We start from the raw sequence: 27,504 nt of genomic DNA, 5'->3' as shown, positions 1-27,504 counted from the left end.
GTTCCTCTCTCCTCCTTCCTCGGCAGTGAAAGGAGGCCTGTGTAACACAACTCGGTCGCGTTCCAAGACTTTCATGATTTAAGCTTTGGAAACTTACTCTTTAACCATGTGGGAGCCGAGTAAGGCTTGGGTTACCATATCGATGACCGGGAAGGCATGGAACCTAACTATCACCCTCTTGCTTAGCAACCACAACAAACTACAAAATGGCGGGTGAGGTTATGCGATCCTAATCCAAGTATTTACTTCTGCAGCCGAGAACGTCGTTTCTTTCCCAAAAATTAATGTAGAGAATATGTCGAAGTCGCGTAGAGGAAAGAGTGCATCGGCTAACGAACTAAGTAGATGGGAAACAGAACTGATTCAAGCACCTTTCAGTGAGGTGAGAACAATTTAAGTACAGCAAAGTTTAATTTGGATTATCTTAGCAATCTCTTGGCTTTTGTAGTCATCTCCGTCTTTCCCTACAATTGACAACGCTTTCAAGAATTCATTTGTTTTTTCCTTTATAACGAGTCTATCGTTTAATTTTGCTTCAGGAAACTTGGAGTTCTTGTGTGTTCTTTGTTGTACCAAATAAGGCTGATGATAATGTCTTCATTGAAACTATGTCCGAAGTTGTCGCGACAGGAGTGAGGAAGTTGTTCAGCATAATAACATATGAAGGTCTTATAAAGGACGTAAGTTCATTTTCATGTTTAGTATAGACAACTCCACCTAGAAGTTTAGATTTGTTATGGACTACAAGCCTCACTGGTTTGACTCGTAATGATTCTGTTGATGGGCAGATATGATAGTCCACCTTACATTATGAAAAAAGGGGGTAATTATAAGTTTCGAAAGAAACTGTGGTGCTGCGTCGGTGGGAGAGTATAACAGGTAATTTAGTGTTATTTACAACTGAGTTGAAAACGTAAATTGGCTACCGTTAAGAGTTTAAAGCCTTTAAACTCTTTACGTTGGCCAATTTACGTTTTCAACTCAGTTGTTAACACTAAATAACCTGACATTATGTCTCGTGTTGTTTACTAAGGTAAAAGATTTTGGAAAAGGGCCTGTTACAGGAGGTAAGGGAAAGGGTGCAGCTTCAGCTAAACCACCTCAGTTCCATGAAGTATGTGAGCAAGTGAAACCATTGGTTGATCAAGGTGAAGTTATACATCCTACACTGATGGCTAAACTCCTCAAGTTCAAGTTGTTACAAATCAAGCAGAAAGACTTGGAGAGGAGAGAGGAGGAAAAAAAGGTACCTCATTCTCTCTGCATATTGATACTAGAACCCCAAAGAGCACCAATTCTTTGGCTATGATAGTGACAACTCTCCACCTTTACTTTTTTTGCTCTTACAATTTAAGGCTGCAAAGGCTGCTGAAGCTGCCAAGAAGGACGAAAAAGGAAAGAAGTCTGGAAGAAGCCCTTCTGCTGGCAAACGATCAAAATCACCAGGAAAAAAGAAGGGTAAAAAAGAGGCAGACATACCTCCATCACCGAAAAAGGATACAAAACTGAAGAGGAGAGGAGATGTGGAAGATACATTTAAGACTATTGGTAAGCTACACATTTATAGCAGAGCTCGCAGAGCGTAGCCCCATAATTATACAAAATAGTAGTAACCCATCAAGCTGAAAAAATTTGGATGTACGACCGTACAAGGTGCTACTTTTGACATGCGTGGTCAACTGTACCATGGGCATGCCAATGCCACGGCTTTGTTCAGTAGTCCAGTGGTCAGTGCACTGGGCTCCGAGTCAGACAACCCGGGTTCTAGTCCTGGCCGGGACAAGTTGTTTGGGAAAAAAAAAGTGCAAGCTCCGCTTTTAGGCTTGGCTAAATCTATATATTATTAATGCACTAATTAGTTTTAAGAAATATGAAAAAAAGTATAATTAAAGGAGTGAAGAAATAAACATGGTTTTTGAATAACACCCTTAAAGCATGTAACACCCTGTTGTTTTCATTGGTTTCTCTCATTAAGAATAGCACTTTTGTCCTCAGATGCATGAAGTTAACCTTATAATGACAAGGTGGTATTAAAAGATAGTGAAACTTTATGCTTTATTATGCATAAAGAAATACATTGTCAACAGTAGTGTTTCTGTTTTCATTTTAGTGTTAATTTTCTTGTAGATGATGAGCCTGATGATGAGGGAAGCCCTCATCACTATGTATTAATCCAAGGTATCCTCACAGCTTCAGTTATTTCCAATTTGATTGAAGTAGGTGTCAATGTTGATGCACTCATCTGCCTCAAAGCAGAGAATTATGATAGTCTCACACCCACCACACACCAAAAGGATGACAACACAGCTGCCAAGGTGAGTTAACAACTGAACAGTAAATATTTACCTAGACCACTTTGCATTAGCAGGCAAGCTCTTAAGGTCTTTCATTTGATTAAAGAATTAGGAAATTCTACAATGTTAAAGCAATCCTTCATTTATTATTTTAAGTTTGCCAAATATGCATTGATATTTGCTGCTATGAGGGTTATTTTAAAAATCAGATTTAAAATGCTGTGAACTGTATTGTTTGAGCCATATTTAGATATTACCCACATTTCAAGTATTATTTCATATATTCATGTATTCCTTTAAATATAAATTTTTTTCTTAAAAAAATCAAATTGTGAATCTGCTTGCTAATTGTAAGTAGCTTTGGCTTTCCTTCTCAGTATTCCCCTTTGTGTTAGCTCCGTTAATTTAACCTACTCCCTTTGTCAAGTTTTGTTGCAACATTATGCTCCCTTCTCATTGTTAAATATTTTTTTCTTTTATCTACAGCCCAATTTTCTCCTTAATAACCTTGACAAGTAGGAAAGGGGGAAGTTTTTCAGCAACTCTGTAAAGGATTGTAATTGGGCTCTAATTTTTAAATCTAAATCAAAATTGTTTCAAACCTGAAACATACTGTTAGGGTAACTTTAATGCAGAACTCTCTGGTAAATTTTAGGAAGATGATGTGGAGTTGTTGGAGAGGGAATTAGTCATGTCAGAGGAGGTTGCTCAAAGGCTGGAACAAGAAGCTTTGATCAAAGCATTTTGGGCTGAATCACAAACCATTGTAAAGAAAGCTGCCTCTGGTCACAAGCTCAAAGACGTAGCCAAATATGAAGTTAGAATTAAAGACAGCATCATACCAAAAAGGAATCTTCAAGAATTAGAGGCAGAGAAAAAGGCAATTGATTGTAGACTGTTGAATTAATTAATATTGTGGAATAAATGTGAGAATAAGTTTTTTCTTTTAATTCACTGTGTATCTTTTTATTTAAAAGCAATTATTTTAAATTGTTTGTCTTTTTTTTTGTTTAAATTGTATCTTTTGGAAAAAATTTTGTTTAAGTTGAGTTGCACTGTTGACTCAATGTAATATATATTGTTTTTCTTAATTCATAATTTGTGTTTAAATTACACAGTAAATTAATTGTTCTTGAACTGATAGAAGTATTACCAGTACATTACAACATAGTTCAACAGAGATTTATTGTTTGAAAATCTTCACATCAGGTTGAATTTGGAACAGCAATATTTGAGGGTGTAGCTGATGTGTGCTACAACATGTTGGATCATTGGGAGCAGTACAAACATTACCTTAACTTGATGAAGTTGATTCATGTTCCTGTACATTTGAAAGCTTCAGCAAGTGCTTTAGTCATTCCACCTGCTGCTGACCCCCAAGGGTCACAATCTACTACAGCTAATCAGGGTAAGGACTTCTTTCAAATTTTCTGTTTGATGGTTTTCTTTACATTTTGATAGCGTGGAAAAACTGTATCTTAGCTTGTTAACTATTTGATGCTGTAGAGTTTTTAAGCCTTTATTACATAAAAATTAAATTGCCTTTTGTGTACTTGAGAAATTGTTTCATTAAAGTTTTTCATTTATTGGCTTAGGAAGGGTAGATTCTTGCCAACTTCTTGTAAAAGCTTTTATGTATCTCATGAAAGGGTTCCTTACAACCTTAACAAAAAAAAGGAATGAATTATGAGTTTTCTTGGTGACAAAATCCTTTCTTATCATCACAAAACCTCTGTTTGAATAATTTTAGTAGAGTAGGGCCTGAACTGGATGGATTTTTTGACTAAATTACAATAATGTCTCTCTCATTTTTAATTCCATCAGAGTGGAAGATACCTTCTTACATTTCTGGTGAAGAAAATTGACTGAATGTGTTTAAAGAACATGGTCAAAAATCTGTGAAATTGAAAAGCTTTAAGATTTCTTTTTTCATCAAAAGGGGCCTTAATTTTTTCATGTGGCTGTCACATTGTTTTCCCTTTTTAAGATTCTGTTACTATTTGTGTGTTTTTGTTTTAGATGGTGGCAGTGCCTCAGTTGTGATAGCAGATGCTGACAAACGCTACTATGATCACCTGATTAGCAGTGTACCACCTGAGAGCCACAGTGTTCCTCTTATTCTTCACTGCTTGTTGGAGCAGGTTAGGGTTAGATTTACTGTAGCAATTACACTTGCTGAGAACTATATGAAGAGCTGCCGAGCCAAACTCCATGCAGGTGCACAATATAATTGATATTGAGTATTCATCCATACAAATGCATAACTTTGTGCAATGGGATTCATTGAACAGTTGGCAATTAATTCTAATCTCTACCTCTAGCTGTAATAACCCTTTAACTCCCAATATCTCATTCCTAATTCTCCTCACTGTCTGCCATAAGTTCTTGTCATGTTAGTTTGGAGAATTTGGAATTGGATCAACTTATAATCCCCTAATTGATATTTTTCTTTGTTCTGATCACTTGTCTGCTTGATATTGTTTTGATATTATAAAGAGAAATTCTGTCTTGGTCACTCAAGGTAGTTAAAGGGATAAGTTTGCAAACACTTGTAGAAAGTTGTGCAGCATTACTGCTGGCAAAGTGTCATAGCTAAACAAATTCGTGATGCCTGCTCAGTGGACTGTGCTGCTCATTTACTGGCAGAAACAAAAAAATTATTAAATTGGGATGAGAGAATTACATGCTAAGAGCATGCCAGTTGAAATAAAATGGGCAATTGATTTACAAAAATCCTGTGCAATATCCAGATATGATTGGTTTTCTCACTAGTATTACATAAAAATGAAATGGTGAAAAGAATGTGATACTATTAATAAGTAAGTGAGCGAGTAAATAGTTTATGAATTTCCTTCTTCCAAAATTAATGCAAGCCAAAAACAATTTGTTCCCTGAATCAACAACAAAATATAAATACCAATCTAAAAAATTGTTTGTGTTGCAATTTTCTCTATTGGTCATTGAACTGACATTTTCAGTAGGGGTATCATGTCTATTGATACAGATGAATCATAAAAAAATGAGATTCACATTGGCTCCTCTCCAAATGAAAAATATTTCATGATAATGTCTGAGGATATGTTCTTTATTAGATAATTTGTTATAAAGAACATCATCAATGTCAGGGTGTTATATGTACATGTATCTAATCAGGTTGTTGCAACAGTTGATGAAACAAATCCACTGGATCAGGTTGTTCCACCAAGACAAGATGGTCTCAGCCACGACCTGGCGGCATATATTTCTTGTAAAACATCTAAATTAGCACTGCCAAATGATGGCAAACAGGTAAGGTGTTTGAAGTTTTAAGCCTTTTGCCTGCATGTTGTGAAATGTTATTGTCTAATGTGTAATTGAAACTGCCTTCAGAGCTCGGTATTAGCCAGATAAATCAGATGTTCAACAAAAAACACAAAATGGTACTATTTGCTAGCATCAAAACCTTTATTTTGTGCTACACCAGTAAAAAAGTTTCTTTTAGTCAATACACTGACAAAATGCCCCTACCAAAACATAATTTTAGTTGGCTATCACCTTACAACACTAAGTAATCAATCATGCATTATGAATTATATATATATATTATACTATCTGGACTTTGATAGACCCAGTTTGTTTCTTTAATACTCTAGGCTATTACTGAGCCTATAGACACTACCAGACCTCAAAAACTTCATGAATCCCCGGTAATCCTTCAGTATGGTGATGGAATGACATCCCGCCTACATGATCTTGTGCCAGCCAATGGTCTTGACCCACAAGAAGCAGAAAGGTGCATACTTGATCTCTTTCCTCAAACCTGCCTCAAAGAACTGCCACAACTAGATGGTCAAGACCTTGTGGAGCGTGAAGCAAGAGCTAGTGAGCTGTATCATTTTTGTAAGTCCAGGATGAGTTCCTCTGACTCTCTGGAGCGCATACTGAAGCAATTTGCTTTTGAAGGAATGCTCTTGAAGGTTGCAGATCACAATGGAGATGTTGTGGATCTTGAGGAGGTAGATGAATCATTCAAGTTTTATTCAAACCTGTGGGACCACCCTTACAGCAAGCTTAGTGAGTTCCAAGCCTTAAGATTCCTTAATGAGGACTTAGAGATAAAGAAACTTGCCAACGATTCTTTCCTACTGACATCTTTTCGTAATCTTGACGAGTGGTGTTTTGTGGAACATTTTGATCCAAAAACCATGATACAGGTAAGTGTTGGATATGATCAGTACTATATAATTCTTGTATAAGTTGTGTTCAATAATATTAGGGTAGCTTTACGCTATAAACCTTGGCTTCTCTTAGGCTCATTTCTTTGTTCACAGGCTGTTATGTAATTCTGCTAGGGTAGCTTTACACTGTAAACCTTGGCTTCTCCTAAGCTCATTTCTTTGTTCACAGGCTGTTATGTAATTCTGCTATTTTAGCTTTACACTGTAAACCTTAGCTTCTCTTAAGCTCATTTCTTTGTTCATAGGCTGTTATGTGATTATTGTAGAGCAAGGATCATGGTTTGTAAGCATGATGATGGAAAAGTAGAGTGGTCGAAATTTTGTTGTTATCTAAGTGTAGAAGCTCAGTTTTAACAAAAATGCAGAAATAAAAACGTAAAATAGGACAAGTAACAACTACCACTCATATTTCAATAAATATGAGCGGTAGTTATAATGATGATTCTTACAATACCTCAAGGAGTCCTTTTCACTACAGACTAAACCCCATTGGTACTGTGGTTGTGTGTGTGTGAGAATTTACACCTGTTACCTCTTGTATCTCAGGTGTTGGAAGCTGCACGCCTTGCTTATCCATACATGGACACTTACTATCACAAGCGTGACCACACACTATTACTTGCGTTACACAATCCCGTGGGAGCCAGCTGTGACAGTAGAAGCAAGTTATCCTGGAGCACTAAGCTCCACTCTAATGTGGGCTTCAAAAACTACCTCGAACATGTGGTCAGTTCTATTGGGGACTGGATTCAAGAACAGGTAAATATACGATAACTAAATAAAATATTTTTGTTTTCATGGTATGGTAATGTGAGGCAAAGTTTGTAGACATCATATTCTGCACAGTGCCTATGCTCACAAGCTAGTGTTTGGCATTTTGGTCAAATTCAAGGCAAAAACCGTTGACAGAAGTGACTGTGTTATTGCTTTACATGGTGTTATTGTGAGTTACCCGAGACATGATCTTTGTTTCCATAACTTAAAAGTGTCTCTGAATTTTGAACGTGTCCTTTAGTAGCATGTCGTAATGATGTGGGATATTGATCAAATGAAGCCTTTAAGTGCTACTGTGGTTCTTTCTTTATTCACTCCGAGCTTTCGCCGTTCTACGGCATCATCCCTGATGATGCCGTAGAACGGCGAAAGCTCGGAGTGAATAAAGAAAGAACCACAGTAGCACTTAAAGGCTTCATTTGATCAATATCCCACATGTCTCTGAATTGAGGAATCCTTCAAGAAAAAAAAATGTTCAATGCGTCAAAAAGATTAGAAAAGGGGAAAAAAAATAAAAATGTTGTAGAGATGTTCTTGGTTTTATTTTTTAATGAACCGTAATAAAAAAAAATATTCCATAAACAACACAACAGGAAAGAATTCGAGAAGAAGCAGCCAGAACACCTACTCCTCCCCCACCGGCTCCAGAACAACCGAGCGTCCCCCTGAAGATTGGTAGTCGGTATGGTTTAATGACCCGACAGGAAGTGGCTCTCATAAAGGCAGAAGAAGAGGAGAAAAACAAAAAGAAAGGAAAAAAGAGCGCGCGGGGGTCCCGAAGTCCAAAGAGAAGTGCAAAGACTCGCGAGAAGAGTGCTTCGCCCGAGAAGAAGGACGACAAAGGTTAACCGTCTTACGAACATTTTATAACTGTTTTATAAAAACACTTCTATTCACTCCAAGCTGCAAGTAGTTTTGTTTGGTTGCTAAGATGAATTAGACTTAAACTGTGAGTATAAAGCAAAGATAAAAACAAACAGCCAGTGGGGCAGTTCTTAAAGGTGTAGTGTTAAAACAAAATACACTCTTTAATGTAACCGCAGCTCACCGAGGTGCGTGCAGCGTTGACTCCGAAAGAAGAAAGCCAGTTTTTTTCCAGTCTATAAACCAAGGGATATTCGAGTGTTGTTGTTCTAAGCGTTACATTTTATAACTGCTTGTTTGCGTCTGGGTTTACTCGCAGATAAGAAGAGAGATGGGTCAGCGTCTAGTCGGCAGAAATCGGCGACGGGTCGAAGTCCTTCCGCAAAAGGCTCTCGTTCTATCAAAAGCGCCACAAGCAAAAGAGGGCTCCAAAGCCGGTCACGCTCAGGGGATTTGGAGGAGCCTGAGATACAACCCGTGGATGAACCTGTCGAGAAATCTTATAGTTTCATTGGTTATGACACAGGAGATAATTTGATTCACGTGTCCGGGTCTTTAATGACAGTTTTCCCGGCTGACGGTGGTCAAATACAGGTTAACAAGAGCCAGTATGTCCAGGGAGCCAGAAAAGTTTCCACGTCTGTGTTTAAAGATGGTAATATGTTTGTGCTTCATTTCTTGGAACCTATCGATGAGATTCTGACAAAAGAAGAGCTGGAGGGTTTAGAGGAAAAGGATGATTTGCGGATAGATAAGAATGAGAAAGAAGAATATAAGAACGATGAGCTGGAAAAAAGCGAAATTGAAGCTTCTGAGAAAGAACAACAAAAAATCCCAGAGGGTCCAAAACCGTTTTGTGATTTCAGCTCCTTTGTGGCCGAGCTCAGTGACGGTATGGTTTTAGCACTCAGTGGTTATGGCCCGTCAGGTTCCTTTAAAGAGAAAGAGTCAAAGGAATCAGAAGAAACAGTAACAGGATATTTAAAGGCAGATACAGTTATGCCCCCCCAGCCTACGCCCAGTCCACAACCCAAAGCAGGATCTCCAAAAGCGCGGAAGAGAGCAGAAGAAGAGGCTAAAAGAATGGAAGAAATACAACAGCAGCAGGAAGAGGAAAGACTCCGATTGGAGGAAGAAGGTAGACAAGTCTCCATACGAAGTTAAATACTGTAAAATAACTCTAGTCAGCTAATTCAGATTTTTATTTATTGTTTCAGCGCGACGAAAGGCGGAGGAAGAGAAGCTAAGAAAACCATTTCAACACGTGTTTATCACATGTCCTGACGGTCAGCATGTACAGTACTTAAACGATGACTGCTATAAGAGTTCAAGTAGTAAGGGAGGAGTGGTTGTGAGACAGAGCTATCCCATCAGGCCTCTTGGGTCTGTCAAAGAAAAACCAGCATCAGAAGAAATCTCTCGCACCATTATGACTGATGGTACAGTTATTAGAGTGAGTCTGAGTTTGTTTCTTCACAATCTTCCTCGTTTTTTTTTGTGTTGATATCATTTTCAAATTTTATTCGGTTGATATTCGAGTTAACATGAGAAGAGCGATTTGGAGAGGGTTCAACTTTGTTCAGATAATCGGCTCGACAAATCACATATATATTAAGAACCTTAAATTTAGCTTTGTAATTTGAATAAGTTCAGTTTAATGGTCTTGTACTAACATTATAAAAATACTCTTTCTCGGACCGTCCACTGACTCTTTCGTTTGATTATATATGCAGCTACTTACCGATGGGAGCGTTCAAGTGCTATTTCCGGATGGTGCAATAAGCAAATGTGAATCTTACCCTATGAAAAAGGCCCCTTCTAGTAGCAAGCCAGGCAGTGCTGTAGCCAGACAGGACCCATCGATTACAGCAGCTAAGAGAAGCGTTCGTGGGCCAGGAACAAATCCAAAACCATTGGAGGAGCCTTTGGTGCCAGCGATCTCGCTCCCTGATAAAGTACCTGTATGGTCTAGTACAGGTGTGGATGGGAGTAAAGTGCTGAGTCTGCCTGAAGGAGGCTATAAGACTGTTAATGGACTGCACTGTTCCACAGCCACGTGTCCTCAAAGCGGACAGGTTAGTACAAATGATCGAGAGGGGTTGGGGGCTGGTGAGGAATGAAAGTAAACCGGTGTTATTAAGTAGTTTTAATTGTGTTCATACACCAAATCTCATTTCCTAAATTTTTTTATCTTTCGATATGTCGTTTTTTGATGAAACAATTATTGTGAATTTGTTTATATGTTTATTAAATAATCCAAAAAACCAGTCCCTGTTGATCATTACTTGACGTCATTAATCCCTAAGCGTCACCTTCTCCAGTCTCCAACAATCATAATCATACTATGGCAACAAATCTTTCAAATGTTTGTCCCGGTAGATCATTATGGAGATAACTCTAGCACAATGTAGGGAGGTTCTTTAATATTGACGGAATTTCTTTTTTTACATTACGATTTATTCAACTTCTCTATAGCCGCCATGTGCCTGTCAAGTGCTTGTGGGGTAGGATCCATTCCTTAGCGCGAACTTTAGAGTAAACGGTGAAACAAAACACGCATTTCTTTGAATAAAATTGTATTTTTTAGGTACTGAAAACGCGCGAGGATAATGTTGTCATAATTGAGCGTCTGGATGGGACACGAATTGTGGAACACGCGGACGGAACACGTTTGACGACATTCTATAAAAAGGTTGAACAAGATATTCACGTCCCTGACAATGAGGCGGGAGAACAGGGTGTTTACACTGACGTCACCAAAATGTTCGTGAAGGTAGAATGCATAGGATTCCCTACCCTAGTTTTTGATCGTGATCTGGGTTCGTGCGAAACTATATTTGGGAATGGCACAAAAGTTGATACACAAGCAGATGGCGTGTGTATTATGTACAGACCTGATGGGAGTCAGTTGCACATAGAAGCAAAAGGTGAGACTCTAAGAGTATCCTAAGTGGTAGCGCCGGGATACGAATTTTATCACTGTTTTTTTTAGAATAAGGACGAATAAAAAATGTGGAAATTACGCCAAGCGGATGACCATGACAATTCTGAAGATACTGCTGTTGGTCTTTCACCAATATTTACATTAGAAGACAAAGACTGGATTTAGAATGTGTTTCTGACACTTTAGGGTAAATTGTCGGGTCGTATGCACCTTTTTCAGGTATTGTGTCCTACTATGGCCGTGACACGCAAAATTTAAACAAAGATTACGGGAACGCCAAGGCACCGACGGGGGTTTATGTCATGCGCACTGCCAATCAACTCTGTTTTGAAATGACGGATGGGAAAGGGACACACTTTACTGTCTTGTCAAACGGTCGCATTACAGTTGACAAGGAGGAAACTGAATCCACATACCAAGATATGGTTGCGAAGCCAGATTATGCGTCAAATGAGAAGAAGGAGCGTTTAGAACCAGGGCCCTTAGAGACAGCACCTGTAAGTCCCATAGTACCTCGTTTTTTTGTAATCCATGCCGATGGGTCAGGCTCTGAGCTTTTGCGCAGTGTTGACGTGCAGGACTTCTTGAAACAAGCCGAGGATGACCCATTAACAGCTGTTTTAAGGAGCCCCTTGGAAGGACATGCCGACGTAACGGGGATCACTATCGTGAAGCCTTATTCCGGTAAGCGACTACCTAGTTGATTCAGCATGATTTATTATACTACTGGTATTAAAAACCAACGAACTGGTATAGCAGAATATTGTTAAAGCTTAGAAAAGGAACAAGGGAATCATCGCTCTGTCAGTAAAGTGTGAAAGCGATAGTTATGTTGAAAAAAATTCCAATAACAACTATTGTGTGTCATTAATCAATATGTAATATCATAACGGCAGTAACAATCAATATCTAATGTAACAACAGCAGTAATTAATACTGTAGGTGACTTAAGCTCATTTATCTAACCCTAACTCTAACCCTAACCCTAACCCTAACCCTAACCCAACACTCGACGAGTTCACAGTCTGCATGTCCTCCAAGCAGTGTTTCGATTGAAATGCAGGTGGAACTGGGAAGATCTGGTTGAAAGAAAAAGATGAGGGGCTCATCATTCCACCAGGGCTTAGAGAGAGGGACTTCAAAATGATGTCTTCGAGAGAAGTTGAAAAGCCAGGACCTGTATTTGGCACTAATGCTGGTAGGAACTCTGTCTGAAGGCGTTTTTTTTGGGAGTTTCGTTCGGTTTTTCTGATCATATTTTCCTCTGATGCCAGATGTTCCACCGAATTGGATACGTTTGTCTTTTAATACCCTTAGGTAGCGGCCTTAGCGTTGGCTCCCGTGTGAAACCGATTCTCCTTCCTAATGTCACTTGTCCACGGGTTCTAGAGTTCCGTCAACTTATTCAGTATAAGCCGTTGACTCAGGACCAAAGACAGCAGATGGTGAAGGCCATACAAGCTTATAGCGATTACCTGGAAAAGAGACAAACAGGATTGGACTACTTACTGCCAAGAGACCCAAGAAATGAGAGTGAGAAGATGGTTGCCGAGGAACTGGAAGATAAAGTGAGAGAATATCTCAACTGTTGTGGTTACTTTTCTGGTGGCTTCTTTGAAATTTCTCGCACTGATTTTACTCAAGTATTTAAAAAGAAAAGAAACGGAGAATGCAGTCGTTCACGTTTGTCGATAGGAACTCTATTCAGGCTTTTTACAATATTACGATGATTGACGTTTTGATTTTAGGTAAGGTTCCATGAAAGCGCAGATTATAAAGTCAAGGCTCATGGGAAACAAGGTAAATAAGCAAGTGGTCTACAGTCTTAGTAATGAAGTGTTTCTATTTTTATTGTAATTGGTGTATTTTTTTTTCGTGAGCAAACCACAAATTGGTTGGGACGCTGCCAAGTGTAAAAAGGACTAAATATTTTCAACAACTGATACCGTATCAGGCCTTGGTTGACAATCGTTATCAGGTACCAACACCATAAGATATGTTACTTGCAAGGTCAAAAAAATTTGAGGGCCGACTTGAAACAGAAGGACATAAACAGCTTGTTGACAGATTCAAAATGACCCATCTTTATCCACATATACACTTATCCTCCCCGTTGCGAGGACTCTCTGTACCCTGATCATTATAGTAGTATTATACCGTCTTAAAGGATTATTTGAGCTTATTTTCACCTTTTTCATCCTATTTAATAGGAATATTGTTGGAAGATGAAATACTAAACACAGCTGAAGCATTCTCTGGTGGGTTAAGGCTCTAATGATGAAAGAAATCTTTTTGTATAACCACTTAGCAACCTTTTGTTTAATTTCTTTACTAACAACATCATTGTGAAACAACTAGGAATGATCTGCTTTAGCTTACTTATCGTGTCGTGTTTTTTGGGGCAGATTCATTAAAATGTTTTCATACAGGAAAAGTGTCAGCGGACCTATTGATTTTTCATATGATATTATCAGTTTTTGAGCTGTCCTTAACCATTTTGTAATGTAGGCAAGACGAAAAATCGGGATATCAGCCGCGCATATGTCGACGAAATAACTCCAGACCCAGTCCTACCTCCTCCACCCCCAAAATGGAAAAGATCTTTGTCAGAGTGGGAGCGGGATCAAATAGAACTGGCCGAGCTGGATTATGGGAAACATGCCTTAAGATACAAAGAAGTTCCTCCCTATTTCGAAACGAGATCAGGTATGAAGCTATCAACAAGTTAATAAATGCAGAGAAAATAGGGTCAATATCAGCTTGTGAAAAGATTTCAATTGTAGCGTTAATAGAAGTGTCTTTATGTCAGGGCAAGAGTTTCTGAAAGGTATTCACAGCCCAAAGGTCCCGGATATGGAAGCGTTAACTTCAGAATTAGCAAATCAAACACGTCATCCACCCCCTGGAGAAAGTAGCCCCGCTGAAACACCAGAAATTGTTGTACACGAGGAAAGCGCTACGTCTGACTGCACAGGTATGATGTATTCGATTATCTCTCCACCGTTGTAGTTTATTTGCTTTCCTTTGTTTACTTCGGATTTTTGTACAAGTCTGTACTTTTCAAATGTACTTGGAATTGTTGCACATGTAATTTTATGTAAACTGTTTTCTATTTTGTTCTTTTGGTTGAAGGGCATTAGTGACGTGAAACTGTTGACCCGTTATTATCCCTGATTCTTACAACAGGTGAAGGAAGCAAAATTGCTCCTAGCCCTGATGTTCTCCCTGCAACAAGTGGAGAGCTTTCCTCGCATCCAGCGGGAGAACCAAGTGCCACGCCAAACGGCATAAGACCCACTAACCCCACTCCTGCGCACGCTACTGGTAACGGCACCCCCACCCCTGTCCGTCCAACTAATCCTACTCCTTCACAGGCCTTCACGACCGCTAATCCTCGTCCTAGTAATCCAACACCTCGCCAGGCTTCTGAGCCTCTTTCCCAAGATTCCCCCCTCCAGGGGGACTCCCCACAGTGGAGAAACAATTTAGAGTCTGTTCAGGAGGTGGATGTTCCGTCGTCGCAGGAGGAGAGATTGGAAGGACCCATCGAACCAGAGGACGCAGATGGCTATGAAAACGGTCCAGTGTTTTCAGGTGAGGTGCTATTGCAACGGTTCATCATGTTATGCTATGCAATGCTATGCAGTGCTGTGCTGTGCTACTCTATACGGTGAACTGTTGTGTTCTGTTACCTGCGTGATGTGAATTCTGTTAATTATGTATGTGTCATGTCATGTCTTGTTATGAATCAAGTAACTTACTTAGTTTGCTTTGTTTTCTCCTAAATTACTTTTTAAAATCGGATTATGAACGTTATTTGAATGGTTCAATTTTCTCTTAACAGTTGAAATGCCGCACATCAGTCCCAGAAGTTTGTACTTCGATGTTACCGGAGAAACCAGGAAAGCTAAAGTTAAACTTCCCAGCTGTATAAAGGGTTCTAAACCTGGAGCTCTTCCCAACAGCCAGGTGTGTTACTGCAATTGACACCTGTTGTACAAATTTGAATTAATCAACTCGTAGCCAAAATGTTCTCTTTTCCGTAAACCATGGGGTTACTTAAACCAAACATTAGTGAAGTGAGAGCGGTGCGTTGTTGGAATTTGCGGTTTGTTGTAACTTCCTAGCACCTTACGGGGAGAGTGAGAAAGGTTCTATTTCTCGTTTCTTCACGATCATAATTTACTGTACACTACTTGAAGTTAACCCAGTCTCTATTCATTGTGATGTTAAGTTCTGATCATCATCTGTTATTTGTTTAAACAAATTTTAGTTCTACGAAATTGAGGACCCTGTGCGCCGTCGTGTACACACAGTGTCTGTGACGGGTGGTGATCAGCAGAAAGTCGAGAATCTTAGAGGCTTTGAGTTGCTGCCGCCACAGGTGTCTTTTGGGGTGCTAAAGGAAGGCTGCACTTATGTTCATAGTGTACTACTGAAAAATGTCGGCATTGATAGCTGTCGGTACAAGATAAAGCAGCCACCACCATCGACTGGCTTGCGTATTCTTTATCAACCTGGACCTGTAAGCCTTGTTTCTTTTATCGTGTTATTAATCTACTGTCAGGAACCCAACATATGTTATCATGTTCCGCTTATTTTTGAAGGTGGCGGCGGGTATGAACTCTGTTCTGGATGTGGAGATTTTTGCTGTGGCAGTAGGCGTGGTCGGAGATAGTGGTTTAGGTCACGTGGGACATCATGTGGAAATAGTTACGGAGACCGACATACTTTATCTTCCTGTTACAGCAAATATCCTTTTTAATCAAACCCGTGTTTATTAAGAAATAAGGTCAGTTGAGATGAATGCTTAAGTGAACAAGGCTTGGTGTGACATCTTGCCACTCCTAGTAAAGTTCACCTTCCTTTCAAAGCTAGGTATTGTCTAAATCGACTGTTTTAGTAATCTTAATTTGATGATATTTACTATTAGGGTCTTTCCTTGACTAGTGCTACCCATCATGACTGTGTACGAGTATGAAATCCGCTATGGTGACACCGAGGAGGGCCTGGTGCAAGGAACGCATCGCGTACCCAACAGGCCGCCATCCAGAGACCCCACTCGGCCCCGTAAAGAAGGAGACTACGCTGTGATAAATACGTCTGTTTGATACATAGTTAATGCTTCTGAATCACGAGTGCTTATGGAGTGTTATCCCTTGTTTTCGTTTTCTTTTTTTTAAGGAGTTGTTCACTTAGTTCAGTGTTTCCTGCTTGTACAAATGTAATAGAATTGTCTCATATATTTATATGAATTTGTATGTTTTTCTGTCGTTTGACTTAGCTTCGTACTTACAGGTTAGTAAACAAGTTTACAGCAAGAGATGGGAGTTGCTGATGTATACTACATCTGCAAATTAGTTGTGGTTATTACAGTGTTCAGTGTTCTTCATCTACCTGGATTGTTATGTTTGATCCCTTAAGTTGGCTTGGCCAGCCAATCCCCTCCACGCCCCCAGTCTTTATGGGCAACTTGGTGCGAGTGGATCGCTAAAACTTCAGACTAATCAAGAACGTACCCTCAATTGAATATGAAAGCGACCTTCGCAGTAATGAATACTACTTGAGCAGTAGTGAAAATAAGGCCTGAAAAAAGTTCAGCCCTGTACAGGATTCGAACCCATGACCTATGCTATACCGGTGTAGTGCCCTACCACCTGAGCTAACAGGCCAACTGGGAGCTGGTCACTATGTTGGTTCGTGATAAACCCTGAAGTGGTGAATAAATGATTGTGAATATATGAAAATCATATACGTGAACTGCGGGTTAAGAAATGAATATGTAAGCGATCTTCGTAGCAATGAACACTACCTAAACTGGGAGCTGGTCATCATTTTGGTTCGTAATAAACATAGATGTCGCATATATGATTTTCAGTTGGCTTAGTTGGTAGGCACTGCACTGGTATCGCAGAGGTCATGGGTTCGAATTCCGTACAGGCCTGATTTTTTTTCCAGGCCTTAATTTCCCTACTGCTTAAGTAGTGTTTATTACTGGGCAGATCGCTTTCATATTCACGTCGTTATCCACAGTTCACATAAATGATTTTCATATATTCACAGTCATTTATGTACCCTCGGATCGCTCCGTGGAGTTAGTTTGTTGCCAGGACTTAGTTCTTGAATGGATGAACTTTTTTCTTAACGAGTCTTGTAATTTTCGATGGATAAAGAAAGGAAATGCCAAGTTAAGGGTCAGAGTATAGTCCTTGCGGAAGTTGAATCAGTTCATGGGTCTTCCTTTAACTTACACCGGGTATTAACGAGCGAGTTATTGTTAAGGTGGACATTATTGTTAGAATTTATTCACCATGAGTGTTTCTTAGATGGAAGACAAATGTCAGAAGCAGGGTATGTTACACTGTAATGTGGTCCCATGTGGTACACTATGAGAGCGGGGTGAAAGGGGGGGGGGAAGAGGAGGGGGGCATCAATGAGCCTTCTTGCAGAATTTTCTTACTTAATGTTATACACCACTTTTCATGCATTCTTCAACTAATCTTGGGTGCCTGGAGCAAGAGCCGCTAATGTTTCATATAAACGACAGCCTGAAAGCTTTTATCTCAATAAGTTAACGTTACAAGACTTAAAAGCAGTGGGCATCTCAAAATATTTTATTACAATTCTTTTGGAATGTATATATTATTTTTTTTGTAAAAATATCTCTCGGTGATCAATATAATATACTATCAGAGTGTTTATGGATGAGATAATCAAAAGCGTATGTAGTTATTTGCGTTTGGTAAGTACATCACAAAAAAAAACTAGTAAATACGATATTTGGAATCTTAAGAAGGTCATATTAGTTAAAGTAAGACAACATATCGATTTCAATTATATAATCAAAATATAGTAACGTGTTTAAACGTGACCGGTTTACCAGTCAGAATATGACATTAGTGACTGTCACCACACAATCAGTTGCTCAAATAACCCACGAATTGTTTCAGAAATTCACTTAGGGTAGCTCTAGACCAGTTGGGTTACTTCCCGAGGGGTTCTTAGAGGAGACACGCCACACCTTAAATTTTAAAGTTGTTGGTTTGTAATCAGTGACAATGTTACTCGTCAATATCCCAACTCGCTCATTTAGGCTGTTTTAATATTCAACCAATCTCCTATATCATAGCCTTTGCTACCCTTGACGACACTTTTTCACGTCAAAAACAAACGAAAAAAATATAATGAAGTAACGCCTTTGAGAACCCTCTGAGCGCGTGTAGAATAAAAAATCGAAGGCAAGTTAAAAATCTTCAGTTAGGTTGTTTGAGTGTCTGACTGACAGTCCAGTGAATGCCACAGTGATATTTGAACCGTTTGAAAATAGATATACCATATGCAGTTCACATACAGCGCACAGTTAACTCGTTTGACTTAAAATCACAACTGTCTGCTCAGATTCAAATCCAGACTTTGGGCGCAATTTGGAATGGTCATGACTGTTCAGAGGCAACTGCTTGTTCACCCATTTATTTTGAATCAAAAAATATATTTTCATCTAAAACAATGTAGATTCGTCTGCGTTTGATAGTTAAGGATGGTAGATTTGCCTTATCACAGAAGAGCAAATAGAAAAGAATTGAGATTCACATCGCTGAGATTCATTGCCAGTGTAATGATCCCGATCAGCTTCTAAACACATTATTGCTAATATTTCGGTATATTTGTGTCAGTAAAAACGCTAACGTATTTGCGCGTAGTGTACTTATATCCAGAGTATATAGATTTCGCTGGAATCCATCTTTGAATAGAACCATTGAATTAATCAATAACCTATGCACACAGTTCATTTTAATTCCAGGAAATGTAAAAACTTCCTCTTTTCAGTAGGTGATTGAAACAGTTTCCGATTTCAAACCTGAAGAACAGTAACAAATGGTCCAGTTAAAAGTGAAGTTCTCACCATACTATACTTACGTTCACACCTGGACATACAAATTTCATGGGAAAAAAAAGACAAAAACAATAGAAACCAAAGAAACAAACAACGAAACGAGGCTTGATGTGCTCAATCTCTGGTGGGAAACTCTAAGGAAATAATTCAAGGACCAGAGGAAAATGAATGCCATTCAAATTATTCTTTACTGAAACTGGCACAAGTTTTAGCTTGTGACCTGCACTTCACTAAAATGACAACACCCTTCAGTTTGCTCTGTTTTTCTGTGCCTTTTCCATAAAAACAACAAAGAAGTAGAGAATAGCGAGAAAGGCTGCAAAGGAGAACAAAAACAATAAAAGTGGTGGCCTCAATGTAAAGCAACGCTAAGGTGTTGGCGTCAATTTAAAGGACACGACAACACAAAAAAACCTAGCGAGACTGCTGTTAGTCTTGGGCCATACTCTAACAAGACCACTGCAAGGTGGCAGATAGGTAGATATCATGACCAGAAAACAAGACTGGAGCCAGGTTGATGCAAGACTGCAAGGAAACTGCAGGACTGCTGCAAGACAGAACATAACTGATACCAAAGCATGTCTGTAACCACATTGCAGTGGGACAGAAGAAATTTTGAGAGATAGAATCGAAACTAAAGACTAGCAAAAATGCAACCAGACTGTGTCAAGAAGGGCTGCTGTAAGACATACACAAGACTGCAGCAAGTCTGAACCCAGAAGTCAACAAGAAAGTAAGACAGCAGCAAAATGAGAATGAGAAGGCAACCAGTCTGAAGCTAGAGTGCAAAAAGACAAGAGTAAGACTACAGCAAGTCTGCAACCAGACTGCAAGACAGTAGCAAGTGAGAAATCAGACTTCAACAAGGCTATCACCACACTGTAGCCAAGCTGCACCACAACAGAGGTAGGACTTCTGACACCCAAAGGAAAATTAGGGAAAGATTGGTTAAAAAAAAGTACCATTAGCTGTTTGTCACCCTCACCTTTTTTTAAGACATGCAAAAGGATAACAGGATGTCATGACTATGAAACAAGGTTACTTGTCAGAGAAGGAATACACATCAAGAAAACAGCTGAAAATTTGTCATTAATAATAATTAAGGAACGTAGATTCCACCAAAGACATGCAGACAAGCCTTTTATGGGAATGACAGGTTCAATAATTACAGCAGTTCCTTTATAAACCACAATGACACAGAGGGAAGAGGAGGGGGAGGAGGAGGAGGAGATAGAAAGGGTTGTGGCCAAGATGATGGCAATCAAGTGGCAGTTGAATGAAATCTAGTTTTGGTTATCCAATGGCACCACTAGTAAAAGTTAAAAGAATGTTACAATTGAACAAGTTTAGTCTCAAAATTAGATCTTTATTGTTACAATCAATAACCACATGACTTCACAACACAGAGAAATAAACAGAATTTCTAACGCACACTTAACATGAAAGCCAAATATCAACAATGTCACAGAATTTCACTGTACAGCATATAACATTGTATAACTGATGAAACTATGAATTAACATGCATATTTCACTTCATCTTCATTGATTAAATTGTTACCCTATCCAGCTATATTATAATTACATTTATCATCATCATTTATAACAAATCACCAACAAAACAAAATTCACTCCACATACAACAACACAACATAACACACCGGTTACAGAACAATGACACTATGAATTGTCTGTGTAATAACTTTCTCCATCACAGACACCATACATAACCCTTTCAGCAACACCAGATATTATTACAGTCAAATGCAAAACAATATTTTTACTAATTCAACTAGTATAACCAGTAATAAAGATTTGCATACAAAATATGATGCACATATTTTATGTCTATTACATCATCTACATGTACACTCAGAATCTTTGCTCCAATTTTATGAATGGTAAGAAAATTAAAAACAAACGTCTGTCTTCAAAAAAGAGTAAACAGACAAAGAGCAATATAGAACCTGTCTGTTAAATAAACCATTGCTTGAATGAAAAGGGCCAGTAGTTATGCTGGAAAGGTACAGCAGAATGAAGTCGACTCAACAGCAGAAAATGAATCTAAATACTAAATGATAGAAATCTTTCACTCACTTAAGCTAAATTAGTTTGCCAGGTAAAATCAATAAGTGGTTTAAATGTATGCATAGAATGATGCAATTTGTTTTACTCCTTAAGAATTTTATTTGTACATGTCATCTATCTTGCTTTAGCTTTTTATACATATGCAATTAGAAAGGGAAAAAATGCAAGTGCAGCTGAAAGGGCAGTCTAGTGACATACATTGACAACACTACAACATATAAATTTCAGTATATATTACATTATTAAATCTGATAAATTCTCTTCAAACATACAGAAATATATTAGGATCATTTGTTACAAAACTCATTTTTTGCAATAGACAGTAATCAATTAGTCCATAGTCAAGTGCAGACTGCAGGCACAACACAAAGAACTTTAGAAGTTTCTCCAGGCTTTACATTTAGCCTGGTTATTAGTTGGTCTTCTGCAGAATTAGTCTAGTAAGAAAGAGAAGTTATGTGTTAGTATCAATTACTTTACGTTAAATAGCAATGATGGAAAGACTGCTCATGTCCACATATTTTACTCTCATATAGTCATTAATGCAAGCTTGTTAGATGAGGGAAGAAAAATTCTGTTTAAATTTACTAGGATAATACTAGTAAAGCTGTCTTCCATACAAGGTTTCATGAATGGAATTACAATTTCAATGTACATTTTGCTTCATGATATAAGTATATGAACTCAGGATAAAAGTTTTAGCAGTAATTACAATATGAAATTACTGTCTCTTCCTATCAATTTATGAAAACTGTACTTAAAACCATTTAAACTCCAGGGAAGAAACACCTGTGAGTTTTTGTAAGGTGTAAGGAGTGATCAGACTGACACTGCTTGAAAGATGATGGTGCAATTCATCAAATAATAATAGAGTCCTTAAAATTTTGTTGTTTCAAACAGGTTCTACCTGAAGTAAGATTGATTTTATCAATGGCTAACTTACTTCATCTTTGGTAAGGATGTTCCCGTATAGGTCTCCGTGGTTTAACTGCACCTAAATATTGATGAAAACATTACCAACTTTACCGTTATTAATGTTGATCATTTGTTCTCAATGTCAAAAGATACGTTATGGACCACGGGCAATACTTTTGTGTCTAGTGATCCTTTGCTTTTTCTATTTATGATGCACTTACAGTTAATATTCTTGATTTCATTTTTCTGGCTCACCTCCAAACGATACTCTTTTGTGGGTCATTGTGTCAGGCTTGTTAGTAAACTTGTTAAGTCAGACTCACCAAGGATGGAAGTTTCCAGTCCATAGTCAAAAATGGTTCCTGGTCTGGTTGCATATGATGCAAATTCCAGTCCTGAAAGGCTGGCAGAGTATGCACTTGGAACTGAGAAAAAAATATACAAATTGTCACTGACTGTATTCCACTACAACTCTTGTTTTAGCTCAGGTTGTGAGATTTAATCATCTGCAGCCCATAACTTCAAACTTCACCCCATTTAAGTCAAGAGTAACTAACAAACCTTCCCTGCTGATATTCAAGGTATAGAAACTTCTGTCTGAGCTGATATACCCTATAAAATATTTGAATTTTCTCTGCATAAAATTACAACCAAACATGGAATGAAGCATTGACAACATCACATACCAGGAGGTCTTGCAAACCCATATCCAGCTAAGGCAGGTGGAAGAGGCATCCCCAGAAGACCATTGTGTATAACTGGAGTATTGCCTACACAAATAGTATCTTCCGGTGAAAAAAAGCATCCTAGAAGTCACAAGCAGGCTATAAACAAACCATCAAGATTTGTTCCCAATGCACTAAGCTTAAATTGTTAAAAGTTGCTATTTGACAACCTAAAATCCTCACCTAAATATTTGATGAAATAAAAGCTTGGTTTTCCCTTAGTAGGACAGTATGTTCAATATTATATGGTGTCAGTCTGCTAAAGAAACAACTTATGCAGCTAGTTAAGAACCAAATTATATTCCAATTGCCATGGCAACCAAAACTAAAGCAGCAGAGAGCAAACCCCAAATCTCACTGTAAGCAAATTTTTCATAACAATTGCTGATATGGTTTGAAAAGCTGTGACTTTAGTCTGATAATATTAAATATGAACATTTAGACTTGCTCTTTTAATTTTGTTGACAAACCTGCTTGTTCCCTCAAAGTGCCATTCATTAATGCCAGGTCTTTCAACTGTTTCTTTTTTAATTCATCTTCTCCCTCATCCTAAAAGGAAATCATAATTGATGATATGTGGAAGGTTGCCATTTATAAATGGCCTTCTAGTGGCAAGAAAACACAAAGCCAAGCCAACATACCACAGGTTGAAGAAGATCTTTGGCTTTTTCAACAGCTTTTGCAAGTCTCAACTTTGCTCTCTCCTCTGTATCTTCCACTGATATGAGCACGTGCAGATCCTCCTCTAAGTGTTCATAGTTCGGTTGGCCCCGTTTCTCTTCTTCCTGCATGTATAAAGAGGATTTATCACAGACGTCATCCTTGAATTCACTATTTTGACAGATATTTGAGACTCCTTTGTACATGTGACAAAACTAACCAATTTTTTATCTTTCATAGAACCTTTTCCTCTGACTAACAGTTTGCATCCAGTAGAAGATTCAACTTCTCTTAAAGTCATTCCCCGTGGGCCGATTACTCTACCAACAAAATTAAACTGCAAAAAGAGATCAAAACAAATTAAAACCTTAGAGGTGTGCAACTAAGTGCATATGACTGGATTCAAAATACATGTGCTTTAAGATTAGCACATCTAAGGTTTGATTCATTACTGACATAACATTAAATTTGAAAGACAAGGCAATTTTCTGAAATCTGCAACATAAATCTAAAATACTACATAATGAAATTTTATAGAATTGAATGTCATTTAATGGTTCATTCAGGTAGCAGCATACAGTAGGTAATCTACAAGAACTACAAAACTAAATAGAAGCTTTTTCTAAAGGAAATGTCAAAATAGAAAGTGAAGCAAGAGCAGAGTGAACTTTACCTTTGGGTATTCTTTGACTGGGGCATAGACCTTTTCTGACAATTTTACTCTAGGCCCTGAAGAAGCTGGAAGTTGAAGTTCCCCAAACACTCCGTCTGGTTCATTCTTGATCACTCCATGGAAGAGCTCATTTCTAACTCTGCTTATTTCTGTACAGGGAAGAAAGTGTTTTGTTTCAACCACACAACACAACTGTTTATTTAAAAGATATTTAACTTGTTTTAGTACTTATTGTGAGAAGAAAGCCAAGTTAGAGGAGAGCTGATGGGGAAATAAGCAGCAAATAACATGCTAACAACACTCTGCTTTTCCCCATAAACACTGAATGTCTTTCTTTTCATTTGAGCCATCCACATCACTTGAAAGGTGAAAAGATGCTCATTAAAGTCACATTCTGACTGCATTTCCAAGTGATCAAAGTTAAGGATAGTACACAGACATCAAAATGTCAATCAACCTGCCTAAAGCCTAGACTGACATTCACTATCACAAGATAAGACTTATAACAATGCTACTGAAAATAGAGTTCTGGCAAATAGAACAAAATAAGAGAGATGGTAAGTTTTGAGCTCTGTAAAGAAATAGAGAATGATGTTTCTTCATCTTCTCACCAGCACAGGACAAAGAAAAAAATTCTGAGTCCCCATGATGAAATGAACCTCAGAGCTTTAGATTCTGTGCTCTTGTTGAGAACAAAACTCAGTGTTAAAATTGTTTCATTTATAATAGTTTAAGACCCATAATGCATTTACTCCTACATAGTACAAACAAGAGCTTTGAATTATTTAGCCTTTTCATGGAATAAAATAAGGAGAAATTTGTGTATATCGTTACACTTTCAATCTAGATGTGACTTTTCAGGAAGGTAGAGATCATATGATTCCTACACCTTACTTTCTTAAAACAAACTAACAATGATTGCCATCCAGTGATTTAATGCCTGTTCCTTAACACACTATGAAAAAACATCAAATTCCCACATAGGGTGTCCATGACAACTCATTTAAAAGAACTACTGTGAATCCAACTTATCATTTCTGTAAAGAGAGAAGTGAATGAAAAGACAAAAATCAATTTAGGTTCCTAATCTTGAAAGCAAAAACAGCATTTTAGTTTAGTTTTGGATATCAAACCTTAGTACAAAAAATGAGCAGGTAATAAAGCCTTTAAAAATATAAATGAATTCTTTCAACAACTTCATTCCAATCTGAAACAAATTCACCTACAGATAATAGTTACCTCAGACCAAAAGCAATTATGGTAGTTTACAAAACATCATTCTTGTTTATCTATTAATGATGCCAACTACAGAAAAATATTCATAAGAAAAGGCAAAGTTGATAAATAAAAACAACAAAAAAAATAAAAACAACTCCTTCAAGATTCTTACTATTTTTTGGTAAACAACTTCTACATTGCATCCAAAACTGCTGAAACAGAATCTCAAGGTTTCGATTAAAAAGGATATGTTTACAAAGCCTAAATTAAATTTAGGAAAGTGGTCAACAGGCATTGGGGGAACATTAAAAAGATTTCATGATTGTTGACAGAAAGTAAAAAAGACAGGAAAAGAGCTGAAAATTGATGCTTTTGATTTATTTGCTTTCCAACCAATAAATCCTGACAAACACGACAACGATTTTAGTTTCTGAAGGCTGTGAAATACAGCATGAGTCGTGACAAAAATATCCATGTCAGTGCCCTCTTTCAATTCAACGAAAATTGCACCCAGCTTAAAAAAAACCACATTTGAAATAAAATGCTCAAAACCACAAATATCCTATTTTTCATCTGAAAAGCTCCTCTTAATTTTTGGTTGCACATGTCCGATTGCCAAGTTATAATTGTAATTATTTAGATTTGCTCTGTTTGGTCAGAATACGTGTCATGAAAAGCATCTGTCCCTAATCAAGATAAAGATCATTATTACACAAATTTTCATAAAGCAAGTTCCTGGGGGTGAATTCCTCGAGAGCCACAAAACGAAACAATTGAACTGGCTTCAGCAAACGCTAAGAAAAATTCTAGGCACACCCCGAATACAACCATTTATGTCCATTAAATCGTACTACATGGTCGAGCGCTCGCTGATAAATAAATCTCAGCTAAATCAGAACAAGCCATCAAATTTTCACAGTTATTTGACCCCGTCAAATTAGAAACGAGACGAATTCCAAGCGTGACGATTTTCCTTCAAAGATAACATGTAATTTCATGGACCGTCAAGCGTTTCAAATGTTGAAACTGCTTCACAAAAGACTTTTCCAAGTAAAAGCTAATGTTTAAGCTTGTTTACATACAAGAATAACAACAAAACACGGTTGCAGCGAACTAACAAAAGTAACCAGTTTAATAAAGCCTGCACGATCGGTCTCCTGACGGCCTCGTGAATACTCTAAATCGTATCTCCCTCTTAGTTGTGAGTTTATTTAGTTTCGGTTTATGCAACATCGTGGGCCAGTACGTAATAAAACAAGAGCAAGCGAGTTATCAAAAAAGTGTGGCTTTCATATTACCAAATAAAATATTCATACATCCCACTGGGTGGAAAGAAATCTAGTTGAATGTAATAGAATACGAGTTAATGAAACAGAAAATCACAACAAGTTTGTTCACAATACAAGCAACCGAGATTCCAGTGTGCAAGTTTTAAGGGGGTAATAAATACATCTTTAACATAAGAAATCCTTCCAAAACTCTGCAGACAGACGAGAGCGCGCGGACCAACAAAGACGCATACTATAGATTAGTTTTGAAGGCAACTGCAAAGAGCGCGTCGACCGACCCAATGTTCATTTTTCAATTTCAGCTTAACTAAATCTTTCCTAGGTACTAAGCAAAATGTCATATGTCCAACAAACCTGAAGTTGATCTCTTGTATTCCCTGGTGTGTCAGTGATGCTAACCTAAAACACGATCGTTGTTCGGTAAACACTGGAAATGGTGTCCGGATGTCGGGCAAACAAATGGAAGATTTATGCTCCACGCTCGCTGGCCGCGATCGATTACATTTTTCGTCGCCGCGTTTTTCGCTTTAAATCGCGTTAGAACAAACTCTACTTCTGAAATGAATTAGATATTACCTCGCGAAGTTACATTTTTTTCTTCTGGGGATTATTTATGTTCATTTACCGATTATTTATAATAACTGCAGTTATTATTATATTAAATTTGAAGTTAACTTGGCGCAACACTGTACCTTGATCCAGCAATCTTTCGGCGTGAAGAAATATCTTGGGCATTTTCGATACCGTTGTTTTGTCGCTGAGAAGTTCATTAAGATATTCAGGAGAAGCGACAGAACAAGACATTGTTGCTGTTATGGGTTAGTAGAACGTAAAAGGAAAACACATAAAAAAGCAATAGCAGTTGTTCTACGCCTGAGCAAGTCTTGTGAACTTCGACATGTGCAACCAATGATTACTCGGCCAGGGAATTGGGCTCTGTTACTCGACCC

General features: G+C 38.0%; 2 protein-coding genes across 4 annotated transcripts; one reads left to right on the top strand and one right to left on the bottom strand.

Moving 5' to 3' along the window:
• Positions 1-204: 204 nt before the first annotated feature.
• LOC131777597 (sperm-associated antigen 17) lies at positions 205-17,486 on the top strand. Its single transcript, XM_059093907.2, has 28 exons — positions 205-382; positions 540-680; positions 1,034-1,246; positions 1,356-1,548; positions 2,128-2,315; positions 2,950-3,174; positions 3,504-3,702; positions 4,314-4,435; positions 5,448-5,582; positions 5,927-6,487; positions 7,058-7,270; positions 7,879-8,128; positions 8,469-9,287; positions 9,367-9,602; positions 9,883-10,224; positions 10,737-11,076; positions 11,313-11,777; positions 12,157-12,291; positions 12,411-12,661; positions 12,842-12,893; positions 13,304-13,351; positions 13,602-13,799; positions 13,903-14,067; positions 14,280-14,687; positions 14,938-15,062; positions 15,367-15,618; positions 15,701-15,845; positions 16,050-17,486. The coding sequence occupies exons 1-28, from the start codon at positions 296-298 to the stop codon at positions 16,202-16,204; spliced, it is 6,663 nt and encodes a 2,220-aa protein (XP_058949890.2). The 5' UTR covers positions 205-295; the 3' UTR covers positions 16,205-17,486.
• A 210-nt stretch (positions 17,487-17,696) lies between these two features.
• LOC131777583 (KH domain-containing RNA-binding protein qki.S-like) lies at positions 17,697-27,467 on the bottom strand. 3 transcript variants are annotated; one of them, XM_059093891.2, is made up of 9 exons: positions 27,247-27,467; positions 24,048-24,196; positions 23,595-23,711; positions 23,356-23,499; positions 23,185-23,263; positions 22,676-22,795; positions 22,313-22,414; positions 22,018-22,068; positions 17,697-18,951 (listed from the first exon to the last, which is right to left on the bottom strand). In XM_059093891.2, the coding sequence occupies exons 1-8, from the start codon at positions 27,356-27,358 to the stop codon at positions 22,019-22,021; spliced, it is 873 nt and encodes a 290-aa protein (XP_058949874.2). In that variant the 5' UTR covers positions 27,359-27,467; the 3' UTR covers positions 17,697-18,951; position 22,018. The 3 variants fall into 3 exon arrangements, with proteins under 3 accessions (XP_058949874.2, XP_058949873.2, XP_058949875.2); XM_059093890.2 differs by lacking the exon at positions 17,697-18,951 and adding an exon at positions 18,958-21,511; XM_059093892.2 differs by lacking the exon at positions 17,697-18,951 and adding an exon at positions 18,958-21,511 and having other exon boundaries at positions 22,676-22,759.
• Between the last annotated feature and the right edge of the window lie 37 nt (positions 27,468-27,504).

The sequence above is a fragment of the Pocillopora verrucosa genome, chromosome 9 (assembly GCF_036669915.1).
Source record: "Pocillopora verrucosa isolate sample1 chromosome 9, ASM3666991v2, whole genome shotgun sequence".
Classification (NCBI taxonomy): Eukaryota; Metazoa; Cnidaria; class Anthozoa; order Scleractinia; family Pocilloporidae; genus Pocillopora; species Pocillopora verrucosa.
This window is presented reverse-complemented; position numbering and strand designations above follow the sequence as displayed.

Bases quoted from the DNA above. Each gene is read 5' to 3' on its own strand.
- LOC131777597 (XM_059093907.2), top strand. From the start codon at position 296: ATGTCGAAGTCGCGTAGAGGAAAGAGTGCATCGGCTAACGAACTAAGT. The intron at 11,077-11,312 runs GTGAGACTCTAA...CACCTTTTTCAG, and splicing joins GTTGCACATAGAAGCAAAAG to GTATTGTGTCCTACTATGGC. The intron at 11,778-12,156 runs GTAAGCGACTAC...ATTGAAATGCAG, and splicing joins TATCGTGAAGCCTTATTCCG to GTGGAACTGGGAAGATCTGG.
- LOC131777583 (XM_059093891.2), bottom strand. From the start codon at position 27,358: ATGTCTTGTTCTGTCGCTTCTCCTGAATATCTTAATGAACTTCTCAGC. The intron at 23,500-23,594 runs GTTAGTTTTGTC...TTATACATGCAG, and splicing joins CTATGAAAGATAAAAAATTG to GAAGAAGAGAAACGGGGCCA. The intron at 23,264-23,355 runs GTATGTTGGCTT...ATTTCCTTTTAG, and splicing joins AAGATCTTCTTCAACCTGTG to GATGAGGGAGAAGATGAATT.